This window comes from Rhinichthys klamathensis, unplaced genomic scaffold, assembly GCF_029890125.1.
Source record: "Rhinichthys klamathensis goyatoka isolate OS25496 unplaced genomic scaffold, OSU_Roscu_1.1 h1tg000139l_1, whole genome shotgun sequence".
Classification (NCBI taxonomy): domain Eukaryota; kingdom Metazoa; phylum Chordata; class Actinopteri; order Cypriniformes; family Leuciscidae; genus Rhinichthys; species Rhinichthys klamathensis.
The window spans coordinates 1,813,823-1,841,114 of NW_026606674.1; the positions used below are offsets into that span (position 1 = coordinate 1,813,823).

General features: G+C 38.9%; 1 protein-coding gene across 1 annotated transcript; it reads left to right on the forward strand.

The window, feature by feature from the left end:
- Nucleotides 1-3,106: 3,106 nt before the first annotated feature.
- Nucleotides 3,107-26,611, forward strand: LOC130089883 (scavenger receptor cysteine-rich type 1 protein M130-like). Its single transcript, XM_056257449.1, has 12 exons — nucleotides 3,107-3,901; nucleotides 6,421-6,625; nucleotides 6,727-7,041; nucleotides 7,303-7,626; nucleotides 7,703-8,020; nucleotides 8,409-8,711; nucleotides 8,934-9,011; nucleotides 9,208-9,527; nucleotides 9,623-9,826; nucleotides 9,925-10,008; nucleotides 26,337-26,399; nucleotides 26,565-26,611. Exons 1-8 carry the CDS (start codon nucleotides 3,107-3,109, stop codon nucleotides 9,474-9,476), a joined length of 2,607 nt encoding a protein of 868 aa, XP_056113424.1. The 3' UTR covers nucleotides 9,477-9,527; nucleotides 9,623-9,826; nucleotides 9,925-10,008; nucleotides 26,337-26,399; nucleotides 26,565-26,611.
- The last annotated feature ends 681 nt before the right edge of the window (nucleotides 26,612-27,292 follow it).

The window sequence follows — 27,292 nt, forward strand, 5'->3', positions numbered from 1 at the left end:
TACATGTCTGTAATATCTCTTGTAGATTTAGGAGTCAGGCTGGTTGGAAGTTCTCGCTGTTCTGGGAGACTAGAGGTGCCTCATGGAAACACCTGGTACACAGTGTGTGACGCTGCCTTTGACCAGCAGGATGCACAGGTTGTGTGTAGAGAGCTGGACTGTGGGGCTCCTCGGGAGAAGATGCTTTTGGCAAAGGAGACGCTCAGATGTGGACACAAGAGATTCAGTGCAGAGGAAATGAATATCAGATTGCTTTCTGTCCAGTATCATCTTCAAGCAGCAATTGTTCATATAATAATGATGTTGAACTTGTGTGTTCTGGTATGGCAAACACAACTTAAATTCAAAATTAAATATACCATTGTTTTGCCAAAAATTATTTCCTCTCATTCTCTTTGTTTGTTGTGTAGAAACATTGAGATTAGTAGGTGGTGGTAGTTCCTGTGCTGGTAGAGTGGAGGTTCTTCATGATGGTCAGTGGGGAACAGTAAGTGATTTAGGCTGGGATATGGCTGATGCTGCAGTGGTGTGTAGAGAGCTGGACTGTGGAGAGGCCGTTGCTGCACCTAAGCATGCCCACTTTGGCCGGGGGAAAGGACCAGTCTGGGTTAGAAATGTGAGGTGCACTGGAGTAGAGTCTGCACTGAAGAACTGTGGATCACATGGTTGGAGAAAACATAAGGCTGATCATGCTGATGATGCTGGGGTCATCTGCTCTGGTAAGTTCTCCTAGACAAACAAAGGTGCTTGAGAGATTATCTCACTTATTATTCTGCTTCTTCTTACTGCCAAAACTTTGACAAAGTTTTGAACAGTCAAATCATGTGCCTAATTGAAGAGACGTCACTATGACTCAATTTAATTACTGATTGCGACACTGTGGCAACTCACATTTTCTGTAAATGTTGTACCCCAATGAGACTTTCAATGAGACTCATTGGGGCAGAAATAAATCTGATTTGAATTGTTTATGTTTTGTTTACATTAGGTGGGCTCACAGCGACTAATGATTAAAGTGTGTAAATGCTAAGTAATTATAATTATTTAATAAATCTGTTATTTTTATAATTTATCCCTAGACTATTAAACTCATAAAAGAATATAAATAATTGTATCACTACCTCCCCCCCATATTATGTGTATTTTTTATCTTTCCTTTTTAAATAACCAAATACATTCTTACAGTTTTTTGTTACAATCACTAGAACCCATTTCTGAATACTTAAGTCACGTTTTAAAACTCTTCACACAGTAAACACAGCAGTACTCTATGTGGGCTAAACTGTGAATAATTTATTATTGCTATGGTACAAAATTAATTTTCGACGTCTTTCAAATTACAATAATTATTTTCTCACTCAGACACAACCACCACCACAACAAAACTCTATGTACCTACAGGCCAATTTGCATGTTTGCATACTCTTTGCATTCTCCTTTTAAAACTGTTAAACTTATGTTCAATAACATTATACAAAATTAAGTAAGACAGGAATTTGCTACTTTTCTACAGTAGTACCATTGAAATATATTCCAAATCTAAAGAAAAAGAAGAAATACTAGAATCGGGAATACAGGGGCTGGAGCCGACGTTTGTGCAGCCACAACACATGACAGCCGTGGCCCATTTCGTCAACGTTGCAACCTCAGAGGACTTAGGCGTGGTGGCGGCCATCTTGGTTAAACACTCTGGCATGGCTGCCTTGACGGCTGGAGACTCTGGCATGGCAGTCTTGTTAAAATCCTCCTCTACTACCCCCACCATGTAAGATGAACCACTTATTTGAAGGGCTTAGTCCAGGAATTCCACCGCCTCTGGAGAACCATCACGGACGACCATGGGTTGGTAACGCACATTGAGTCCGTGGCAGTAAAGACCAGAGACCACAGAGCCAGAGAACAGATAACAGAAAGAGCATCACCAAAAGTACATCCATGTAGGACAAAACCTGACAAAGAACACAGAAAACACAGGGGTTTAAACACGCATGGGGGCAAACATAAGTTATTAACAAGTTAGCGAGACACATCTAGACTAATAAAAAGGAAAACTGCAAAAATGGCCACAGGACATTGTTATATTTGGATTTATTCTGAATTACTCTGAAATTATTAACTCTAGTAGATTATGTTAAATCAATAACACCACATAATCTATGCTCAGATTAGTAACGGAATAAACTCAGTTTAGGGCATCGGGGCACTTCACCAAATTAAGTTTAGAGCTCCACCTAACACATTGGCATTAGTCAATGTATAACTAGAGGCTAATAATGGGTTTTCTGTTTAGAACAACAGTTGTTAGACCAATCTAAATAGAGTGAGCCTCAGCCTCTGATTATTGTAATATTATTCTAACTAAGTATACGTGGGAAATTTCAATAAAGAGTTAAATAGGATAATCAAATGTGTAACTAAACTATTATACAAATGACCAAAAATCTATTGGCGTATATGTCTACGTAGGCCTTTTGTCCGATTTGCTCGAAACTTAACATGCATCATCTAGACACCCTCATGGCAAAATGTTATCAAAAGAATTTTGATCTATTAAACCGTTTAGCAGATTACATTTTTATATATACAGTGAGGAAAATAAGTATTTGAACACCCTGCTATTTTGCAAGTTCTCCCACTTGGAAATCATGGAGGGGTCTGAAATTGTCATCGTAGGTGCATGTCCACTGTGAGAGACATAAAAAAATAAAATAAAATCCAGAAATCACAATATATATATATTTTTTTACTATTTATTTGTATGATACAGCTGCAAATAAGTATTTGAACACCTGTCTATCAGCTAGAATTCTGACCCTCAAAGACCTGTTAGTCTGCCTTTAAAATGTCCACCTCCACTCCATTTATAATCCTAAATTAGATGCACGTGTTTGAGGTCGTTAGCTGCATAAAGACACCTGTCCACCCCATGCAATCAGTAAGAATCCAACTACTAACATGGCCAAGACCAAAGAGCTGTCCAAAGACATTAGAGACAAAATTGTACACCTCCACAAGGCTGGAAAGGGCTACGGGGAAAATTGCCAAGCAGCTTGGTGAAAAAAGGTCCACTGTTGGAGCAATCATTAGAAAATGGAAGAAGCTAAACATGACTGTCAATCTCCCTCGGACTGGGGCTCCATGCAAGATCTCACCTCGTGGGGTCTCAATGATCCTAAGAAAGGTGAGAAATCAGCCCAGAACTACACGGGAGGAGCTGGTCAATGACCTGAAAAGAGCTGGGACCACCGTTTCCAAGGTTACTGTTGGTAATACACTAAGATGTCATGGTTTGAAATCATGCATGGCACGGAAGGTTCCCCTGCTTAAACCAGCACATGTCAAGGCCCGTCTTAAGTTTGCCAATGACCATTTGGATGATCCAGAGGAGTCATGGGAGAAAGTCATGTGGTCAGATGAGACCAAAATAGAACTTTTTGGTCATAATTCGACTAACCGTGTTTGGAGGAAGAAGAATGATGAGTACCATCCCTACTGTGAAGCATGGGGGGGTGGTGGCATCATGCTTTGGGGGTGTTTTTCTGCACATGGGACAGGGCGACTGCACTGTATTAAGGAGAGGATGACTGGGGCCATGTATTGCGAGATTTTGGGGAACAACCTCCTTCCCTCAGTTAGAGCATTGAAGATGGGTCGAGGCTGGGTCTTCCAACATGACAATGACCCGAAGCACACAGCCAGGATAACCAAGGAGTGGCTCTGTAAGAAGCATATCAAGGTTCTGGCGTTGCCTAGCCAGTCTCCAGACCTAAACCCAATAGAGAATCATTGGAGGGAGCTCAAACTCCGTGTTTCTCAGCGACAGCCCAGAAACCTGACTGATCTAGAGAAGATCTGTGTGGAGGAGTGGGCCAAAATCCCTCCTGCAGTGTGTGCAAACCTGGTGAAAAATTACAGGAAACGTTTGACATCTGTAATTGCAAACAAAGGCTACTGTACTGTACCAAATATTAACATTGATTTTCTCAGGTGTTTTTTTTTAGATTATGTCTCTCACAGTGGACATGCACCTACGATGACAATTTCAGACCCCTCCATGATTTCTAAGTGGGAGAACATGCAAAATAGCAGGGTGTTCAAATACTTATTTTCCTCACTGTATGTCTTGTATGGCCCTTTATCTGTTACTTGTCTATATGTTGTTTGCACAAAGTAGAAACCTATTCAAACTTTTTATATTAGTTTCATTGACCGAAAAGTAAATGCTTAAACCCATTTTTATAATGTGTGGTTCTCTGGTAATATAGTTTTATATAATTAGTTTACAAAGGAATATATGACATTGAAAACCTGTGTGTGTGTGTGTGTGTGTGTGTGTGTGTGTGTGTGTGTGTGTGTGTGTGTGTGTGTGTGTGTGTGTGTGTGTGTGTGTGTGTGTGTGTGTGTGTGTGTGTGTGTGTGTGTGTGTGTGTGTGTGTGTGTGTGTGTGTGTGTGTGTGTGTGTGTGTGTGTGTGTGTGTGTGTGTGTGTGTGTGTGTGTGTGTGTGTGTGTGTGTGTGTGTGTGTGTGTGTGTGTGTGTGTGTGTGTGTGTGTGTGTGTGTGTGTGTGTGTGTGTGTGTGTGTGTGTGTGTGTGTGTGTGTGTGTGTGTGTGTGTGTGTGTGTGTGTGCTTAATTGAGTTAACATAGAAAATGTGCCTTAATAGTGGAGTTTACTGGTGATAAACTATTTTAAAATTAAACTGAGCCAATAAGTGGTCCTTGTTGTGGCAAATTCTCGATCTTTGGTTCAATTCTTCAAAGTCTGGTTCAGGTCTCAGAAGAAATCTTTCAGAGTCGAAGTTTCAGGTCTCAGAAGAATAACTTTATTGAGCAGTTCAACAAAGTGAGATGGTAGCTAGTCATCTGACTCCACAAGGGTCAGCGCTCAGGTTTTATACATTTTTCTTATCAGGTGTCCGAATAGCGCTCATACAGTTATCTTTTTCTACTTACTCCTCCTTGGTCTGTCGCCAAACTAACTTAAAACGATTAAACTAACTGTCATACTCCCCTTTGTCTTGATCAAATTAATTTCAAACTTGAACTAACTGTCAAACTTCCCTTTGTCTTATCAAACTAATTTCAAACTTGAACTAACTGTCAAACTCCCCTTTGTCTTATCAAACTAATTTCAAACTTGAACTAACTGTCAAACTCCCCTTTGTCTTATCAAACTAACTTCACACTCCCCTTTTTCTTGATTAAACCCAACTTCAAACGATTAAACTAACCGTCACCATCATTTGGACAGAAAGTTTAACCGCAAGGTGCGGAACCAGATCAAAAGGTCATCATCCATCATTTTGACAGAAAGTTTAACCGCATCAATGCCTTTTTCTTATTGGTGACACATAGTTACATTGTATACAATATGTTTCTCTTCCAGTGCTTCCCAACACCTGCATCTGTGCTACAAGTCTTTTGGGTATTTTTCCACTCTCTTGTCCATGTTCTCATGTGCCCTATCCTCACATGCCCTGTGACCTAGTTTTTCTGCTTGGCATTACAGCATTCAGACCTGGTTTTCTCTAGCATTACAGCATTTTATATTCAGACCCATGTATGAGACATGTATGAGACAAATGAAATTCCCCAACATCCTCTGCTGCCTTATACTGGTTATAATGTTAAATTTGCCATTCTACTCACTAATATAATTTCTTTTCACAGGTTTTGCTTTTCCATTAATTTTTAGACATTATAAAATCCCTATTATAACATTAATAATTACATTTTGTCAAAGTTCATCACTTCATTTTTCCTTATGTATCAGTTTTGACAATAGTGCGACATAATGATTAATGTGAAACTTGAAAATGGTGTTACACAAAGGGTTGCCTAGACCCTAACAGCCTGGTCTTAAAATACTTGAACCCCGTTAATTGCTGCTTGCATTCTCTGTTTGAATTTTAATATATAAACACATTTCTACTTAGTTCACCCCAAAATGAAAATTCTGTCAGTAATTACTCCCCCTCATGTTGTTCCAACCCCGTAAGACTTTCGTTCATCTTCGGAACACAAATTAAGATATTTTTGATTAAATCTGAGAGCTGGATCACTCCTCCATAGGCTTCTAAGGGATTGAAACTATTCTCGTCGTTTGATAAACTTAAGATTGAGCCACTGTAGTCACTTGAGACAGAATTTTCATTTTGGGGTGAACTATCCCTTTAACATTATATTTTAATCCTGATATGTTTACTATTTAGATGGTGTTATTAGTATTTTTGTACTTTTAAATATGTGTTAGCATATCTGTCAGGACCACAATTTGCACATATAAAAATTACAAAAAATTACAAAATTCCTTTCTACTGAAGGAGTCCGGCTGGTTGGAGGTTCTCGCTGCTCTGGGAGGTTAGAGATACTTCATGATCGGACGTGGTTTTCAGTGTGTGACGCTGCCTTTGACCAGCAGGATGCAGAGGTTGTGTGTAGAGAGCTGGACTGTGGAGCTCCTGTACAGGTGCTGGGAGAAGATGCTTTTGGCAAAGGAGACGCTCAGATGTGGACACAAGAGATTCAGTGCAGAGGAAATGAGCCTTATATATCTGTCTGTCCAACATCATCTTCTCTCAAACACACCTGTACCGATGATAATGACGTACGACTGTCCTGTTCCGGTAATGGAGAATAATTTTTCAGCTTAAGATTAAAATGTAATCTTTCTTTTGCTTGTGAACTGTTTTATACCGTTTCACTAAAAACTCAGTTCTCTTACCAGGTTACACAGAGCTCAAATTAGTGAATGGTTCAGATTCCTGTTCTGGTCGAGTTGAGCGTCAGTACTTCAGTAAATGGGGCACAGTGTGTGATGCATGCTGGGATATGAGAGCTCCCAGTGTCCTCTGTAGACAGCTGAATTGTGGGATTGCTGTGTCTGTGGTGGGATCAAACTGGTTTGGAGAGGGAGTTGGTGAAATCTGGGCTGATGTGTTTGATTGTGACGGGAATGAAACAAAACTCTCAGAATGTTCCGTCTCTTCATGGAGTCGAGCTGAATGTTCTCATAGACGAGATGTTGGACTCGTCTGCTCTGGTGAGTCCATATTACTGGAAGAATGAATGATTTCATGCTGTTGAAAGACTTAATAGGATAAATACAATATTTCATTTCTCTTCATATACTGTATTTCATGTTCATTTTAGACTGAATGATTAATGCCCTTAATTTCTGAATTCATTGATTATTATGTAAAATGTATTATTTATTAAAAGCATATTATCAAACTTACAATATTTCAGTAAAACATCAAAACATCTCCTCAGATTGTAGTAAAAGATGAGATCTTCTCTCTAGATTCCTCTCTGGCGGTTCATGACGGTCTGGTGCGGTTGTCTGGAGAGAGACAGTGTGAGGGGGAGCTGGAAGTTTCCATCCATCAGGTCTGGAGGAGAGTTCTGCTGGACTCCTGGAGTCTCACTGAATCCTCTGTTGTCTGCAGACAGCTGGGCTGTGGCTCTGTGCTGAACTTCTCCGGCTCCTCTTCATCCAGTCCTGAACACAGTCATGAGTGTGTGACGGGCTTCCAGTGCTCTGGGAGTGAAGCTCATCTGGGGAACTGCAGCTCTCCACAAACCCTCAACTGCAGCTCCACACAACAGCTGTCAATCACCTGCCTTGGTGAGAACAACAACATCTGGGCATATTCTTCAGTTGTTAGTGATCAATAATGTGTTTTTCTCTCTCTGAATATCAGGCCGCGGGTCCATCAGGCTGGTGGGTTCTGGGGGAGACTGTGCAGGGAGACTGGAGGTTTTTCACAGCGGCTCATGGGGGACAGTGTGTGATGACTCCTGGGATATTAAAGATGCCCATGTGGTGTGCAGACAGCTGCAGTGTGGAGTGGCCCTCAGTAACCAGCAGGTACCAGCCTGGTTTGGTCCTGGTTCTGGACCCATATGGCTGGATGAGGTGGAGTGTGAGGGGAATGAGACGTCCCTGTGGAACTGCTCTTCTCCAGGCTGGGGGAAACATGACTGTCAACACAAGGAGGATGTAGGAGTCGTGGGCTCAGGTAAACAGTAAAGTAATGTGATTGATTTTTAAAATATATCATTTCAAATGTTTAAAGGAATAATACAGATGGTCATTTTTGCTAAATAAACACCAGGATCATTAGGAGTGGAATGGGTCGTATTTTACAACAAAGACCATCTTACTGTATCGATGGTCTTATAGACATGGATTCCACTGCTTTTAAATTTTTTATTTATTGACCAAGCAGAATCAAGTAGTACATAAGAAGTTCATAATATATCATAAAAAAATATAATTAAGTATCTTTTTCAGATGCTACCAGTGCTAGCAGCATGCATTAGCCTTGTATTAAGATAATGGTGATATTTAAGGTTTAGCTCAACATAAATTCCGATATTTTTTAAAGCACATCCTTTTCCATCTAGAGTTTAAAGAGATCAGGTTAACTGAGGGCTGTGAAGGGAATATGGAGGTTTTCTACAATGGATCCTGGGGTAATGTATGCTGGAACCAGATGAACAGAGACACAGTGAGTCTGATCTGTCAAGAGCTGAACTGTGGAAGATCTGGTGTTTTGTCTGATTCTACACCAAGACTGGAATCAGCTCGTAACTGGCTGGATGAAGTGAAATGTCGACCACATGATTTAAATCTGTGGCAGTGTCCATCTTTACCCTGGGGACAGAACTACTGTAGTAAAGATGAAGTGGCCAAAATCACCTGTTCAAGTGAGATTATGTTTAAATAATGTAAGATGGTCTCAGTAGTTATGTTTCTTTAGACACAATGTTTGTATATAATGTGGTTTCTGAAAGACTAAACTGAGTTGATGGACTAAAGCCTAAAATGATTTATGAGACTTAAATTATGTTTTCACATTGATATGTTTTACTGAGAGAAGTTATAATTTTTGTGTCCTAATGTTCAGTTCTCTTAATATTTAATCTCAGAGGAGGAAAATCCTCAGTCTCCTCAGAGTCGTCTGACATGTTCCACCTCACCATCTCCTCACCAGAGACAGTGTTCAAGTAAGATTTTTAATTTAAGACTGTTTTCTATTAAAATGTGCATTTAAACAAGAATTTATTTGCATTTAAAAATTACAATCAAATTCATAAATGTAATCCACTAATCTTACATTTAAAGCCGTCTTAGTTAAGTTTCTGTGTTTTGTTGTAAATGTTGTGCTGAAGCTGGTCAGTGATGTTGCTGTGTGTGATTTAGATCATGTTCCTCTCAGACTGAGTGGAGGTTTGGGCCGGTGCTCTGGGAGGCTGGAGGTGTATCATAACGCTGTGTGGGGTTCAGTCTGTGCTGATCTGTGGGACATCAGCGATGCTCAGGTGGTCTGCAGGCAGCTGGGTTGTGGAGACGCACTGAGGGCTGATGGGAATTCAGTCTTTGGTGCTGGTGAAGGTGTTGTGTGGCTGAACAGAGTCGAGTGCAGAGGGAATGAGATTCACCTGTGGAGTGGAACTGTCCTCTCTCCCTGAAGAACCACACTGACTGTTCTCACAAAGAGCACGCTGGACTCACATGTGCAGGTCACAGCAACACACTGAACAATAGTAGTCATTTTAATGCTAATAATCTTTGTCTATTTGCATGATTTTTAATGTGTTTGTGCCTGTTTTGCCAGATGTGTCAGTGTCCACTACTCCTGCCACAACAACATCAGCTTCTCCTCCAGTTTCTCAGACAGTGCGCTCAACATCAGTCACTCCTCCACAAACTCCTCCAGCAGCGTCTCTCTCTGTGCTTGTGGTTGTACTGGGAGTTTTGCTCTTACTGCTCTTAGTGCCACTGCTTATACTGGTTCAGCAGAACAGAGTGATGAGGAGAGGTAGGAGAGATCCAGAGACTGTCATATTGTGTCTTATTCAGTGTGTGATCAGTCATGTGTTGTGAACTGACAGCAGGTTTGTCTGTCTACACTCACAGCTCTCTCTAAGAGGAGACACAGGACGACGACTGAGGCCGTTTATGAGGAGCTTCATCACAGACACAATCACTTCACTCAGAGAGGTGAGACATGAGCCGTGAAACTTATTTAATATGATTAATAAGAGAGTCTGTCAGACACTTGATGTTCATCTATTATTAGTCCTGTTAAACCTCCGGCTTTAAACCACAGAATTCCTCACAGAAAACCACAGAGCTGCAGGTGCATGTGTATGTGTGTGTGTGTGTGTGTGTGTGTGTGTGTGTGTGTGTGTGTGTGTGTGTGTGTGTGTGTGTGTGTGTGTGTGTGTGTGTGTGTGTGTGTGTGTGTCTTCCTGTATGTATTTTTAGAAGGTAACAATTGTATGTGTGTGTGTCTCTTACTGTGTATATTTCTGGAAGCCATGTGAGGATTCATGGGTTCATGTGAGGACACGTGTGTGTTTGCTAATAGGCCTAAAACTTGGGATTTCTGCCTCTAATGATTTTAAAATGCAAGTAATTAATATATTTTGTTAAAGACAATGCTTTATGATTCAAAAGAAATGAAGATATGTTTGTAAAGATGAAAAAGTTTCTGACTGTTGTAAGACTGGGAAACTGGTTGAAGCTGGAAATGAACATTTGGCCTTGTAAGAACTGGTTGGAGACACTGTCTTGACCACATGGTCTATTGAAACAAAGGAACTTGCTGAAATAGCATTCGACCTCCCCCTCACGCAGTCTCACCTGATTTACATTTCACCCAGTAACAGCTAGAACTCACATAAGAATATATATATATATGGTTTAATGTGAATGATTATCATTGAGTATTGTGTTTAGTATCATTTTAAAGGTCTCAGGGTGGCTGGTACGAGTGTCTCATTCCAAAAGAAGTAAAACAAAAGGTAATAAGGTTATTAAGAATATAGAAATATCCTTCACACAGAAGGGTTTGTCTCGGAGTTAACACCTTCTGGCCTTTTGTTTGAATGCAAATTACAACTAAGCAAATGGTTACCTACCAGTACATTTCCACTGTGAATACAGGTTTACATATGAAATGAGGTCTGGCTATTTAATGGAAGGCAGCAAGGGATCGTGGCTTTTTCTGTATCTCAGATAGCCCGTGGATGCTGAGTCGCCGAGACTCAGCATTCATGTATTTCATGTTGGGTAAAAGATTTTCCTCTTTGTTCTAGAACATTTGATGATTTGCATTGATTATCTTTCAATTGATTATGGAATTATTATAATACATTTACCTGACATAATAAATTGTTATATTTGATTATTCTAACAGACTTTGACTTTATTTTCATTGGAGTTAAAACGAATAGTCAAACATTAACGTATACTTAATGATGCACAGATATCATTGAAAAACACTTTCATTCTATGGAGTCAGATGAAACGAGTTAGAACATAAGACAAAAAAAGTATTACATTTAATTATAAATCCCTCTGCCATTGGAAGAGACGGAACGCGCGTTGAGACCTTCACCGCTAATTTGAATGCCGGCATTGGATCAAATTAGCAGGCCTTACAAATTGGCGACCCCCGAGACGTGATCGCAACAGATGAATTCGCGAGCAACGTCTTTTCCAGCAAAGTATGGGGATTTTAAAATCAGCATGAGGTTTGAACATCTTCACTTTCTTCTGCCGCTCTGGTAAGTCATTTTTTTCTTCCCTCTTGAGAAAATGTTGTTTGCATTGTTATGGGTAGCTATAGGAAAGCCCTTTGTTTAGTCCAGAACTGAAATACGTGAGGACGTGATAAGCGACAGCGCAGATGAAGAATGAAAACCCTTGTTAATAGATTAAAGATATCCTTGTTTGACTAAGCAACAAAAAACGAAACCTAAAATCGGAATAACATCTTCCAAATGTTTTTCGTGTAACGTTACTTGATGAGGAGCTGTAAAACAGCCTAAAAGTTTTCAAATCAGCCGCATGTTTGTCGCCATTGTGGTGTTGGCTTTGTTGAAACGAACTAGCAACAATAAGAGAATCGGAAAACAACAGAAAGAAAAATCTAAGTTTGTAAATGGAGAAAATCGGAGAACACGTAATTTTTTTAAATAAAAAGGCAGATCGATGCATTGTTTATAAAAAGCTAAATTTGGGAAAACAGGATGATATGATTTACAGGCTAAAAGCGGATCTCATGGCTAAGCTAAATGCTATTTTCCATGCTGCCTCCAAAAGGAGACTAAGCTAAATACTAGTACGGTATTGCCCATGCTACTTAAACAAAGCTAATGCTAAATGCTAAATGCCATGCTGCATTCAGAAATGCTTAACCCTTTGCGTGACCGGCCCACCGGTGGGCACAAAAGCCACATTGAATAATATTCTAAACCTAAACAAATCTTGACAAACTCTATATTGCATTTGAAAGCTTCCACTTTAACACAGATGGGATTAAAAAGCAATAATACAATAATTTGTATTTTCAAATTTGGAGTTGTGTTTTAAACATTGTAATGCACTCATAGAACACACTTTATAGTTGTTTTGTGCTACTATATGTGCACATAGGCTAATTGTAAGTTTATTCTTTAAACACAGGATTGCTTTACTGTTTGTGTATTTGGAACACTTAGGTAAAGGCTGTTGATGTTATATTCTAGGCCGCGTATCCTGTGTGAACTGAATTAAACGCGTGTGTCTCTATGCTGAATGTGGTTATAATGTGATTCACAATGAATTTGAAAGTCAGAAACCACGAACGCGCATCTCATTAATCCTGAAACAAAAAACCTTTTCATATTCAAAGCTTTAGAGAACGTAAACTTTACCTCTCCACTCTATGGGAGCTGTTTCGCATACCAAATTTGTAAATGGTTACGTTTGAATTAATTCTGAATGACTCTGAAAGACTGTTTTTTCCATAGATTATTGGATTCGTATATTTCCACATCTTTCGCGTCAGATTAGCGACGGCTAATATCCGATACCATTTTAAGTGTACTTGAATGAGGAGACGGGTAGTTTCCGTCTAGAATCAGCTAATGCTGTTTGATCTAGATTTGGGTACGTCTAAATACCTCTGTTCTAATTTAATGTTACTTTAGATAAGTGCACGCTACTAAAGTAAATTATTGAATTAAGTTCCTGAGGTGGCATTCAAGGGGGCTATGTAGATGTCTTCGATTGTGTACGTGTGAATTACGGCAGATCCCAGATATTTAGCCAAATTACCTCTGAATTGGTTATTGGAACTGACGGGAGTGTGCCGTGCGGCCTTGGGAGAAGGAACGCTGAGCGATATAGATTCCCTGATCTAATCGGATAAAACTAAAATTAAGAGTTCAAAAGAATAATCAAACGTTAAAATGGCCATTTAAAAAGACTAAATGAGAAGAAAAGGTATTCGAAACCTAGCAAACAGAAAAGATAAACAGCGAATGTACACCTTACCAGCCCTGAGCCAGAAAGCCTTTTCATATTCAAAGCTTCAGGGAACGAAATTTCCCCAAATATAAATTGGAACATGTATAATGATCCTGCCCTGTTTACATTGTGGGCCGAAAAGGTCGAGCCTACACTGTACAAACTCAGTAAAAAAGGTCTTAACGTGGACGCTATTGACAATGAAATTGTCACTTGGTGGAAAACCGTGGGTAGTAAACAGAAGAAATCAAAACATGGTGAAATAATTGAGGCTTTAAACTTCATAAGTTATAAACGGCTAGATAAGTCAACAACATTTCTATCTTCGCTTATGGATGTTAAATGTGAAGAAGTGCATTCTAAAAATGCAGAGGCAAAAATGTCTGAGGCAAAGATTCAAGATCTTCAAACACAGCTAGATAAATTACTAGCTGAGCAGTTAGCCCTGACTGAAAAGTGTAAAAATCACAAATACACCATCGCAGATCTTAAGACTCAACTAAATGCTAAAAAGTCCATGTCTCCCAAAAAGCTCAACAGCGATGGGACTAAAAATGTGCACTTCTTAAATGAGCCCGCCTGCCCTAACAATCCTGTATCTTTTCAGACAGGTGAAGCATGTGATAGAGTTTTGAACAGAGTGCCTGTTTCAGCCTTTAAGGTGATACGGCACCCAAATGGCACAGAGTCAACCATTCGGCGTCCTCTAACGGTAACTGAATGTAGCTTGTTTAAAGCAGAGACCGGACCATTGCCCTTGAAAGAGCCATTCGAACCATGGTGGAGACGCATTGTTAGTCTAAAACATGCATTTCAGCTTGAACCAAAAGATATTTGGCAAATTGTTATCAGCTCAATTCCAGAGGTTCTGAACTACAAGATACCACAGGCGTTGATGACAGGCAACATTGTGCAGTCAGTGTATCAAGATGAGCCTGAGGGTGAAATCTTTAATAGACTAAAACGATGTCTTCGCGATCTGCGCGGTTGTAGTCCTGTTGGATGGGAATTGATTTTCAATCGGAAACAGAATACTGAAGAATCGTTCGAGACATATGCAGAAAAAATGTTTGAACTGTTTGAGGAGTATTCTGGAATTGAAGGTGTTAACCACAACAATGTAACTCTCCTTGACTTACTACTTACAAATGCAGGACCGCGTGTACAACAATCGCTCATGTATGGTGCTTCTCCAGCAAAAAATACATTCGAAGGTATTGTTAGCTGGGCAACAAGAATTGAGTCACGAAAACAGATGCATGGTGAGGTAGCTGTGTTAGAATGTCATGAAAATCCTCCATTTGCAGGAGAATTCAGAAAGCCACACGGTGAAAAACTGAGCAGACTCTGTAATTCCTGTCACAAAACAGGCCATACAGAGGAGAAGTGCTGGTCATTGGGCAGAGGCAGACCTCCACCCTATTTCAAAAAACGCAGACAGCCACACTCTGATGACACAAACCAGAGCTCTGCAAGTGACCAAAGCTCAAATGCATCTAAAACCCTCACTGAGCTATCAACTTTGGTCACTCAAGGCCTTCAGCTATTAGCGTCATTTGCTAGTCGGGTAACAGCCCAATAGCAAATGGCTCAATAGTTTAACATCTAAATTCATTGAATCTGTCACATTTTTCCCTCAAAGGTACTGACACGAGAACGAGCAGAGACTCGTCAGAGACCAGAAACAATATAATTTCATTTATATTCTTAAATTCTAATATACATTATATTGTAATCGCCAAGCAGGCATTAATTTGAGAAGTATGACATTGACATTAATCCTTACAGTTCGATTTCGTTGACCTGCTACCCAGTGCCAAAAGGGCGGAGGTGTGTTTTATTACTTTTTGCCTTTAAAAAACACTCCCAGAAGTGTGGCACAGGTAATAGCCAACTGATCAAGGAACCAAATTTAGAAGGAGGGTGTGAACTAAACATCAGACAGACCACAGCCTTTTGCAGGTTTACTTCTGCAATTCCTCAGGGGACGGATGCCAGGACGGCCGGACCTCACGATTGTTAGAACATAACCTGAGATTCGGGAGATGGGTGAAAAGACACTTCAAAGGCCATTTACATCTCACAATAGCACATCACTAAATTAGCATGGCCTCCCAGTTTAGAACTGGAACTAAAATTTGCAACACAATTGTTATAGAGTAGATTCCACCCATCTCCTATGAACACTGAACACACTCCTCCATCACTACACCCTCACAGCATCATCACCTGGAATAGATCAAGTCTATTCAGACTGAACACTACACATCATGAGAAGATAAAGATGACATAGAGTCCAAAAGTGTCACTTCACTAAAGATCTATTGTGCATCTTCACACTAACAGATCCAGATAGCTTCACACACATAGGATGGTAAAGCTGATCCCATGATGACCGTCTAACAGAGACACACATAGCATACGCTATTCACAACACTCTGCCAACTCATGGGAAAACACTGTAATATACATATGAATGGCTACAGTCACAAATCAATGATGCAAAAACAAAATTAAAGCAGAGGCAGACCTGCTATTAAATTTAAGAATGTTTACACTTTCTGATTGTTATTAGGGTGGTTGGAAGGTCAGAGGGCCCCTGATTTCTCAACAACCACTAATAACAGAAACATCATAACTAAATAGATCTGAAGTGTGAGCGCTTCAAACAATTACAGAATTTACAATTCAACCCTGTCATTGACTGTGACTTAGCCAACAACAACACACACACACACACACACACTCTCTCTCTCTCTCTTTCTCTCACACAAACTATCACACTCACACACAGACGCACACACACACACACACACTCACACAAACACACTATCTCACACCTGTTACAAGGAATGAACAATCTCCATTCATGTTCCAAGTCACTTCTTAGATTGCATAAGTGGCTTGCATTGGAAGATTCCTGAACAAACAGTGATTCTTCATATTTTTTTTATTTTTGAATATTATTGTTATTACAAGACGTATTGATGCATACCATTTATTTGATTGCTTTGATTACACTGACCTCTTGCTGCATTTCCTTTGAATAATTCAGACCAAAAAATATATATATTTAAGAATTGGACATTTAATATGAGACATCCTTACCATTCAGGACCGTGAGAAACATATGAGACAGATGTACCATTCACACCTGCTGACAAGAACATGGTATTTTAAATTGAACATGACATGATTTTGTTTTGTTGCATTATGCACTATGGATTTCTTGGCGAGTTCAAGTTCATATGTGTTCAATCGTGAAGCGGACATTTAAGATGCTTTTCAGGTGTCTCACACAAAGCAGTGTGAAGCCAAGGAGAACACCTTCATTCACTGAGGTCTGTCCAGACAGCCGCACCGCTGGAGGTGACAGGATTGGTCAAGAAGGGACAGATTATCATCATGGGGAAGGTGCCAGGGAAACGGAAGTTTCTCCATGAAGGAATGACACGTCAACTGAACAAGTTGAAAGGTCTAGATTGACTCTATGAACTTTGCTCACATCACAGGATCACTGGCAGAAAGCCTGAACGCCTCATCCACCTGCTGGACTCATGCTACATACACCTGGTGAGAACAGGTGTTCTGCAGGGGAACACAGCCCTCTGAGCTTCTACAGATGCTGACATTGCAAAGACAATTTTGAGTTACATCTCAAGGATTACAACAAACGTCTTACCGCGTGACCCCGTAAGTTTTCATTCGAATTTGACCCACGGGGTCAAGGAGGGAACTGTAAGACTGGGAAACTGGTTGAAGCTGGAAATGAACATTTGGCCTTGTAAGAACTGGTTGGAGACACTGTCTTGACCACATGGTCTATTGAAACAAAGGAACTTGCTGAAATAGCATTCGACCTCCCCCTCACGCAGTCTCACCTGATTTACATTTCACCCAGTAACAGCTAGAACTCACATAAGAATATATATATATATGGTTTAATGTGAATGATTATCATTGAGTATTGTGTTTAGTATCATTTTAAAGGTCTCAGGGTGGCTGGTACGAGTGTCTCATTCCAAAAGAAGTAAAACAAAAGGTAATAAGGTTATTAAGAATATAGAAATATCCTTCACACAGAAGGGTTTGTCTCGGAGTTAACACCTTCTGGCCTTTTGTTTGAATGCAAATTACAACTAAGCAAATGGTTACCTACCAGTACATTTCCACTGTGAATACAGGTTTACATATGAAATGAGGTCTGGCTATTTAATGGAAGGCAGCAAGGGATCGTGGCTTTTTCTGTATCTCAGATAGCCCGTGGATGCTGAGTCGCCGAGACTCAGCATTCATGTATTTCATGTTGGGTAAAAGATTTTCCTCTTTGTTCTAGAACATTTGATGATTTGCATTGATTATCTTTCAATTGATTATGGAATTATTATAATACATTTACCTGACATAATAAATTGTTATATTTGATTATTCTAACAGACTTTGACTTTATTTTCATTGGAGTTAAAACGAATAGTCAAACATTAACGTATACTTAATGATGCACAGATATCATTGAAAAACACTTTCATTCTATGGAGTCAGATGAAACGAGTTAGAACATAAGACAAAAAAAGTATTACATTTAATTATAAATCCCTCTGCCATTGGAAGAGACGGAACGCGCGTTGAGACCTTCACCGCTAATTTGAATGCCGGCATTGGATCAAATTAGCAGGCCTTACAAATTGGCGACCCCCGAGACGTGATCGCAACAGATGAATTCGCGAGCAACGTCTTTTCCAGCAAAGTATGGGGATTTTAAAATCAGCATGAGGTTTGAACATCTTCACTTTCTTCTGGCGCTCTGGTAAGTCATTTTTTTCTTCCCTCTTGAGAAAATGTTGTTTGCATTGTTATGGGTAGCTATAGGAAAGCCCTTTGTTTAGTCCAGAACTGAAATACGTGAGGACGTGATAAGCGACAGCGCAGATGAAGAATGAAAACCCTTGTTAATAGATTAAAGATATCCTTGTTTGACTAAGCAACAAAAAACGAAACCTAAAATCGGAATAACATCTTCCAAATGTTTTTCGTGTAACGTTACTTGATGAGGAGCTGTAAAACAGCCTAAAAGTTTTCAAATCAGCCGCATGTTTGTCGCCATTGTGGTGTTGGCTTTGTTGAAACGAACTAGCAACAATAAGAGAATCGGAAAACAACAGAAAGAAAAATCTAAGTTTGTAAATGGAGAAAATCGGAGAACACGTAATTTTTTTAAATAAAAAGGCAGATCGATGCATTGTTTATAAAAAGCTAAATTTGGGAAAACAGGATGATATGATTTACAGGCTAAAAGCGGATCTCATGGCTAAGCTAAATGCTATTTTCCATGCTGCCTCCAAAAGGAGACTAAGCTAAATACTAGTACGGTATTGCCCATGCTACTTAAACAAAGCTAATGCTAAATGCTAAATGCCATGCTGCATTCAGAAATGCTTAACCCTTTGCGTGACCGGCCCACCGGTGGGCACAAAAGCCACATTGAATAATATTCTAAACCTAAACAAATCTTGACAAACTCTATATTGCATTTGAAAGCTTCCACTTTAACACAGATGGGATTAAAAAGCAATAATACAATAATTTGTATTTTCAAATTTGGAGTTGTGTTTTAAACATTGTAATGCACTCATAGAACACACTTTATAGTTGTTTTGTGCTACTATATGTGCACATAGGCTAATTGTAAGTTTATTCTTTAAACACAGGATTGCTTTACTGTTTGTGTATTTGGAACACTTAGGTAAAGGCTGTTGATGTTATATTCTAGGCCGCGTATCCTGTGTGAACTGAATTAAACGCGTGTGTCTCTATGCTGAATGTGGTTATAATGTGATTCACAATGAATTTGAAAGTCAGAAACCACGAACGCGCATCTCATTAATCCTGAAACAAAAAACCTTTTCATATTCAAAGCTTTAGAGAACGTAAACTTTACCTCTCCACTCTATGGGAGCTGTTTCGCATACCAAATTTGTAAATGGTTACGTTTGAATTAATTCTGAATGACTCTGAAAGACTGTTTTTTCCATAGATTATTGGATTCGTATATTTCCACATCTTTCGCGTCAGATTAGCGACGGCTAATATCCGATACCATTTTAAGTGTACTTGAATGAGGAGACGGGTAGTTTCCGTCTAGAATCAGCTAATGCTGTTTGATCTAGATTTGGGTACGTCTAAATACCTCTGTTCTAATTTAATGTTACTTTAGATAAGTGCACGCTACTAAAGTAAATTATTGAATTAAGTTCCTGAGGTGGCATTCAAGGGGGCTATGTAGATGTCTTCGATTGTGTACGTGTGAATTACGGCAGATCCCAGATATTTAGCCAAATTACCTCTGAATTGGTTATTGGAACTGACGGGAGTGTGCCGTGCGGCCTTGGGAGAAGGAACGCTGAGCGATATAGATTCCCTGATCTAATCGGATAAAACTAAAATTAAGAGTTCAAAAGAATAATCAAACGTTAAAATGGCCATTTAAAAAGACTAAATGAGAAGAAAAGGTATTCGAAACCTAGCAAACAGAAAAGATAAACAGCGAATGTACACCTTACCAGCCCTGAGCCAGAAAGCCTTTTCATATTCAAAGCTTCAGGGAACGAAATTTCCCCAAATATAAATTGGAACATGTATAATGATCCTGCCCTGTTTACATTGTGGGCCGAAAAGGTCGAGCCTACACTGTACAAACTCAGTAAAAAAGGTCTTAACGTGGACGCTATTGACAATGAAATTGTCACTTGGTGGAAAACCGTGGGTAGTAAACAGAAGAAATCAAAACATGGTGAAATAATTGAGGCTTTAAACTTCATAAGTTATAAACGGCTAGATAAGTCAACAACATTTCTATCTTCGCTTATGGATGTTAAATGTGAAGAAGTGCATTCTAAAAATGCAGAGGCAAAAATGTCTGAGGCAAAGATTCAAGATCTTCAAACACAGCTAGATAAATTACTAGCTGAGCAGTTAGCCCTGACTGAAAAGTGTAAAAATCACAAATACACCATCGCAGATCTTAAGACTCAACTAAATGCTAAAAAGTCCATGTCTCCCAAAAAGCTCAACAGCGATGGGACTAAAAATGTGCACTTCTTAAATGAGCCCGCCTGCCCTAACAATCCTGTATCTTTTCAGACAGGTGAAGCATGTGATAGAGTTTTGAACAGAGTGCCTGTTTCAGCCTTTAAGGTGATACGGCACCCAAATGGCACAGAGTCAACCATTCGGCGTCCTCTAACGGTAACTGAATGTAGCTTGTTTAAAGCAGAGACCGGACCATTGCCCTTGAAAGAGCCATTCGAACCATGGTGGAGACGCATTGTTAGTCTAAAACATGCATTTCAGCTTGAACCAAAAGATATTTGGCAAATTGTTATCAGCTCAATTCCAGAGGTTCTGAACTACAAGATACCACAGGCGTTGATGACAGGCAACATTGTGCAGTCAGTGTATCAAGATGAGCCTGAGGGTGAAATCTTTAATAGACTAAAACGATGTCTTCGCGATCTGCGCGGTTGTAGTCCTGTTGGATGGGAATTGATTTTCAATCGGAAACAGAATACTGAAGAATCGTTCGAGACATATGCAGAAAAAATGTTTGAACTGTTTGAGGAGTATTCTGGAATTGAAGGTGTTAACCACAACAATGTAACTCTCCTTGACTTACTACTTACAAATGCAGGACCGCGTGTACAACAATCGCTCATGTATGGTGCTTCTCCAGCAAAAAATACATTCGAAGGTATTGTTAGCTGGGCAACAAGAATTGAGTCACGAAAACAGATGCATGGTGAGGTAGCTGTGTTAGAATGTCATGAAAATCCTCCATTTGCAGGAGAATTCAGAAAGCCACACGGTGAAAAACTGAGCAGACTCTGTAATTCCTGTCACAAAACAGGCCATACAGAGGAGAAGTGCTGGTCATTGGGCAGAGGCAGACCTCCACCCTATTTCAAAAAACGCAGACAGCCACACTCTGATGACACAAACCAGAGCTCTGCAAGTGACCAAAGCTCAAATGCATCTAAAACCCTCACTGAGCTATCAACTTTGGTCACTCAAGGCCTTCAGCTATTAGCGTCATTTGCTAGTCGGGTAACAGCCCAATAGCAAATGGCTCAATAGTTTAACATCTAAATTCATTGAATCTGTCACATTTTTCCCTCAAAGGTACTGACACGAGAACGAGCAGAGACTCGTCAGAGACCAGAAACAATATAATTTCATTTATATTCTTAAATTCTAATATACATTATATTGTAATCGCCAAGCAGGCATTAATTTGAGAAGTATGACATTGACATTAATCCTTACAGTTCGATTTCGTTGACCTGCTACCCAGTGCCAAAAGGGCGGAGGTGTGTTTTATTACTTTTTGCCTTTAAAAAACACTCCCAGAAGTGTGGCACAGGTAATAGCCAACTGATCAAGGAACCAAATTTAGAAGGAGGGTGTGAACTAAACATCAGACAGACCACAGCCTTTTGCAGGTTTACTTCTGCAATTCCTCAGGGGACGGATGCCAGGACGGCCGGACCTCACGATTGTTAGAACATAACCTGAGATTCGGGAGATGGGTGAAAAGACACTTCAAAGGCCATTTACATCTCACAATAGCACATCACTAAATTAGCATGGCCTCCCAGTTTAGAACTGGAACTAAAATTTGCAACACAATTGTTATAGAGTAGATTCCACCCATCTCCTATGAACACTGAACACACTCCTCCATCACTACACCCTCACAGCATCATCACCTGGAATAGATCAAGTCTATTCAGACTGAACACTACACATCATGAGAAGATAAAGATGACATAGAGTCCAAAAGTGTCACTTCACTAAAGATCTATTGTGCATCTTCACACTAACAGATCCAGATAGCTTCACACACATAGGATGGTAAAGCTGATCCCATGATGACCGTCTAACAGAGACACACATAGCATACGCTATTCACAACACTCTGCCAACTCATGGGAAAACACTGTAATATACATATGAATGGCTACAGTCACAAATCAATGATGCAAAAACAAAATTAAAGCAGAGGCAGACCTGCTATTAAATTTAAGAATGTTTACACTTTCTGATTGTTATTAGGGTGGTTGGAAGGTCAGAGGGCCCCTGATTTCTCAACAACCACTAATAACAGAAACATCATAACTAAATAGATCTGAAGTGTGAGCGCTTCAAACAATTACAGAATTTACAATTCAACCCTGTCATTGACTGTGACTTAGCCAACAACAACACACACACACACACACACACTCTCTCTCTCTCTCTTTCTCTCACACAAACTATCACACTCACACACAGACGCACACACACACACACACACACACTCACACAAACACACTATCTCACACCTGTTACAAGGAATGAACAATCTCCATTCATGTTCCAAGTCACTTCTTAGATTGCATAAGTGGCTTGCATTGGAAGATTCCTGAACAAACAGTGATTCTTCATATTTTTTTTATTTTTGAATATTATTGTTATTACAAGACGTATTGATGCATACCATTTATTTGATTGCTTTGATTACACTGACCTCTTGCTGCATTTCCTTTGAATAATTCAGACCAAAAAATATATATATTTAAGAATTGGACATTTAATATGAGACATCCTTACCATTCAGGACCGTGAGAAACATATGAGACAGATGTACCATTCACACCTGCTGACAAGAACATGGTATTTTAAATTGAACATGACATGATTTTGTTTTGTTGCATTATGCACTATGGATTTCTTGGCGAGTTCAAGTTCATATGTGTTCAATCGTGAAGCGGACATTTAAGATGCTTTTCAGGTGTCTCACACAAAGCAGTGTGAAGCCAAGGAGAACACCTTCATTCACTGAGGTCTGTCCAGACAGCCGCACCGCTGGAGGTGACAGGATTGGTCAAGAAGGGACAGATTATCATCATGGGGAAGGTGCCAGGGAAACGGAAGTTTCTCCATGAAGGAATGACACGTCAACTGAACAAGTTGAAAGGTCTAGATTGACTCTATGAACTTTGCTCACATCACAGGATCACTGGCAGAAAGCCTGAACGCCTCATCCACCTGCTGGACTCATGCTACATACACCTGGTGAGAACAGGTGTTCTGCAGGGGAACACAGCCCTCTGAGCTTCTACAGATGCTGACATTGCAAAGACAATTTTGAGTTACATCTCAAGGATTACAACAAACGTCTTACCGCGTGACCCCGTAAGTTTTCATTCGAATTTGACCCACGGGGTCAAGGAGGGAACTGTAAGACTGGGAAACTGGTTGAAGCTGGAAATGAACATTTGGCCTTGTAAGAACTGGTTGGAGACACTGTCTTGACCACATGGTCTATTGAAACAAAGGAACTTGCTGAAATAGCATTCGACCTCCCCCTCACGCAGTCTCACCTGATTTACATTTCACCCAGTAACAGCTAGAACTCACATAAGAATATATATATATATGGTTTAATGTGAATGATTATCATTGAGTATTGTGTTTAGTATCATTTTAAAGGTCTCAGGGTGGCTGGTACGAGTGTCTCATTCCAAAAGAAGTAAAACAAAAGGTAATAAGGTTATTAAGAATATAGAAATATCCTTCACACAGAAGGGTTTGTCTCGGAGTTAACACCTTCTGGCCTTTTGTTTGAATGCAAATTACAACTAAGCAAATGGTTACCTACCAGTACATTTCCACTGTGAATACAGGTTTACATATGAAATGAGGTCTGGCTATTTAATGGAAGGCAGCAAGGGATCGTGGCTTTTTCTGTATCTCAGATAGCCCGTGGATGCTGAGTCGCCGAGACTCAGCATTCATGTATTTCATGTTGGGTAAAAGATTTTCCTCTTTGTTCTAGAACATTTGATGAGTTGCATTGATTATCTTTCAATTGATTATGGAATTATTATAATACATTTACCTGACATAATAAATTGTTATATTTGATTATTCTAACAGACTTTGACTTTATTTTCATTGGAGTTAAAACGAATAGTCAAACATTAACGTATACTTAATGATGCACAGATATCATTGAAAAACACTTTCATTCTATGGAGTCAGATGAAACGAGTTAGAACATAAGACAAAAAAAGTATTACATTTAATTATAAATCCCTCTGCCATTGGAAGAGACGGAACGCGCGTTGAGACCTTCACCGCTAATTTGAATGCCGGCATTGGATCAAATTAGCAGGCCTTACACTGTTATGCTCTCCTTTAACAGGAAGTCTAGTCTCCGAAGAACTGCATTCTGGGTATGAAGACGCTGATGAGCTTCTCTCAGGTTAGAGAGCTGAAGTATATTCAAAATAATACCTGAAATTAATACCTAAATTAAATTAAAGATGTGACCAATAATTCAACAGTTCACAAAACTAAAACTTTTATCCTATTAGAAAAAGAGTTCAAAACGGCATATTATGATGATGTCACCAATGGCAGTGGCCTGAAAGGTCAGTTAACTGATCACATAATTCATTATTAAATTATTTAAAAACCTGAAAAGTATATTTTGCATTTATTTTGTTTCCCAAAATATTATTTATTTATTTACCCAAAAATGTTTTGATGCAGAAGAGATGATGAAGGAAATCACACCGGAATACTATGATGATGTCACTGATGGACTGAAACCAGATCGTGAGACAGGTGTCGTTCTGTTATTCTGTATTAGGATATTAAATATTTAAAATATATAAAATCTGTGTATATATAAATATATATATTTACATTATAATTTGTATGGCTGTCTCATGTTAAATTTGTAGAAGACACACCTGAGAGCAATAATGATGTCATGACGAGTGGACAGAACTTTGATATTAAAAAACGTGGGAAATTTAATTTCAATACAATTTAATTTAATTTCAATACAATCTGTTATTTTTGTAAAGACCACCTAGAAACTGTTTTGCACCTCTTTTGGAATTGCTCACACACCAGAACATTTTGGCAAAACCTCAGCAGATTCATCATTGACCATTGATTTATAAAGACTTTGCCTTATTGTGGAAGAATGTTGTATTTTGCTTTTATCAAAGTAAAGAAAATATGTAGGCTACTTTATTATAAATGTATTAATTCTTTTGGCAAAATTTCACATTCATAAATGTAAATTTAGCGCTAAAAAACGAATTTTGTACCTTTTCTCCATGAAGTTGTTGCCTACATTATATTAATCTGATTTCTGGCTCCAACAACAAAAAGACAATAAAAACTGTCAACATATGGTCCTCTTTCTCTTTTTAATGGCCCATAAGCTTCCCCTGGCAAAACTATATTGTATTCTTTACATGTTATAATCTTGTATATTGTTATATTTTGGTTAGTCACTTGTGATTTGTACCCTTTTTTTGCAACAAAGATGACTAAATAAAAAAAAATTAAAAAGGTGGGTTTCAGCTGAGATGGCGGGCTGAGCACATACTGTATATTTTTACCGAGCTGCCTATCTCCAAATTTACAGTCGGTACAGCCGAACTAACAACAAAATGTCGATATTCGTCTCAGTTCACAGCTACATACTATATCAAACACCTTCAAAAAAATGACAATGACATCACCAATGCAACTTTGCTGTAAGCCATCACTTCTCTGACTGCTTGTTTTGATTCACAAGACCAAAAATGAGAAGAAATGGCGAGTCAGAAGTGTGAACAGTGTCATGATTGCAGAGATTTCCAAGGCTATTGAGTTTAATCCCGCTGAAATTAAAAGAATGCAAAGAAAAGTGCATAGAAACGAGCAAATCACTCCTGGGTTTAACAACATTGAAGACCTGGAGAGCAGAACATCTGATGGTTTGAATGTTATTGAATTCGAGAATATAATTATTTGGTTAAAACTTGAGTGGCTTTAAATGTTTTGCTTTCGGTTTGTAGTGCCTTCAGCTCTGTGTTGTAGATTGGGTGGAGTTCACTTTCTTCACAAATGTGACTGATTTACAAATTCCTTTGAAATGATGCATATGATGATGTAACATTTGTTCTGTTTATATCTTCATGTATGTGTAGTGGACACACCAGAGGATTATGATGATGTCATCATTAATGGACAGAATGCTCTAGATGTAACAGGTGAGTCACACATGCTTTTATTCCATTAATGAATCATCATGACTTTATCAGGAGTAAATCTAATAATCTCAGACAGTCATGAGGTGAAAGAGATAAATGACATCATCGGTGACACAAGCTGATTTACAAATTATAATGTGAGGTTTTATTTCTCATGTGAATCAGAGGGAGATCAGGAGGAGTATGATGATGTGAAGAACAGCAATGAAGATGAGAGAAACCTGTTGGGTAGGTTATTGTAACATTTCTAAAGCCTATATCTGTTTTTATTAGTTATGTTGCTCATTACAAAATCTTGATGCATTTATAACAATGAAAAATATGAATTTGCTTTTGTTTTTAAAAACAGATTATGATGATGTGAGGGAGGAGTCAAATAAAGAGGGAGGAGCCATGTGACTTATTGACCACACCCACTTCATGTTCGTCAAATCATATTACAGTTACTGGAGCTACTGGGAGATTGTTATGTTGTTTCTAATGCATCAGTGCCTTATGTTTTTATGCTATTTCAATTCTTTTTTCTATGAAATGTTACATGCGTTGCAAAATTTGACAACAAAAATATTCAGTCTTCAGTATTTGGCCTGTTATTTTTATATCAATGCATACTCAAAATATACGTTTTTTAACCAATTAATTAATTTTTATGAACTTTATGAATTAATATTGTTTTAAAGAGCATTTGGAGGATATTGGACAAAAGAAAATGTGGAAAATGTATTTTTAGGCAAATTACAGTATTTTAGGCAGTTGACAGCACTATCCAATGACAAGATTTTAAATACATTTAGAGCATAACAATTCCCAATGCAATTGAATTTAAATATTTGCGTGATAACAACAAAAAGGTATGCAAAGATAATTGTACGTATAATTTTGGTCATCAATAA

Coding starts and splice junctions, on each gene's coding strand:
- LOC130089883 (XM_056257449.1), top strand. CDS start 3,107: ATGACTGTCAATCTCCCTCGGACTGGGGCTCCATGCAAGATCTCACCT. Junction 3,902..6,420: donor CTGCAGTGTGTGCAAACCTG/GTGAAAAATTAC, acceptor TTTGACCAGCAG/GATGCAGAGGTTGTGTGTAG. Junction 7,627..7,702: donor GCTGTCAATCACCTGCCTTG/GTGAGAACAACA, acceptor TCTGAATATCAG/GCCGCGGGTCCATCAGGCTG.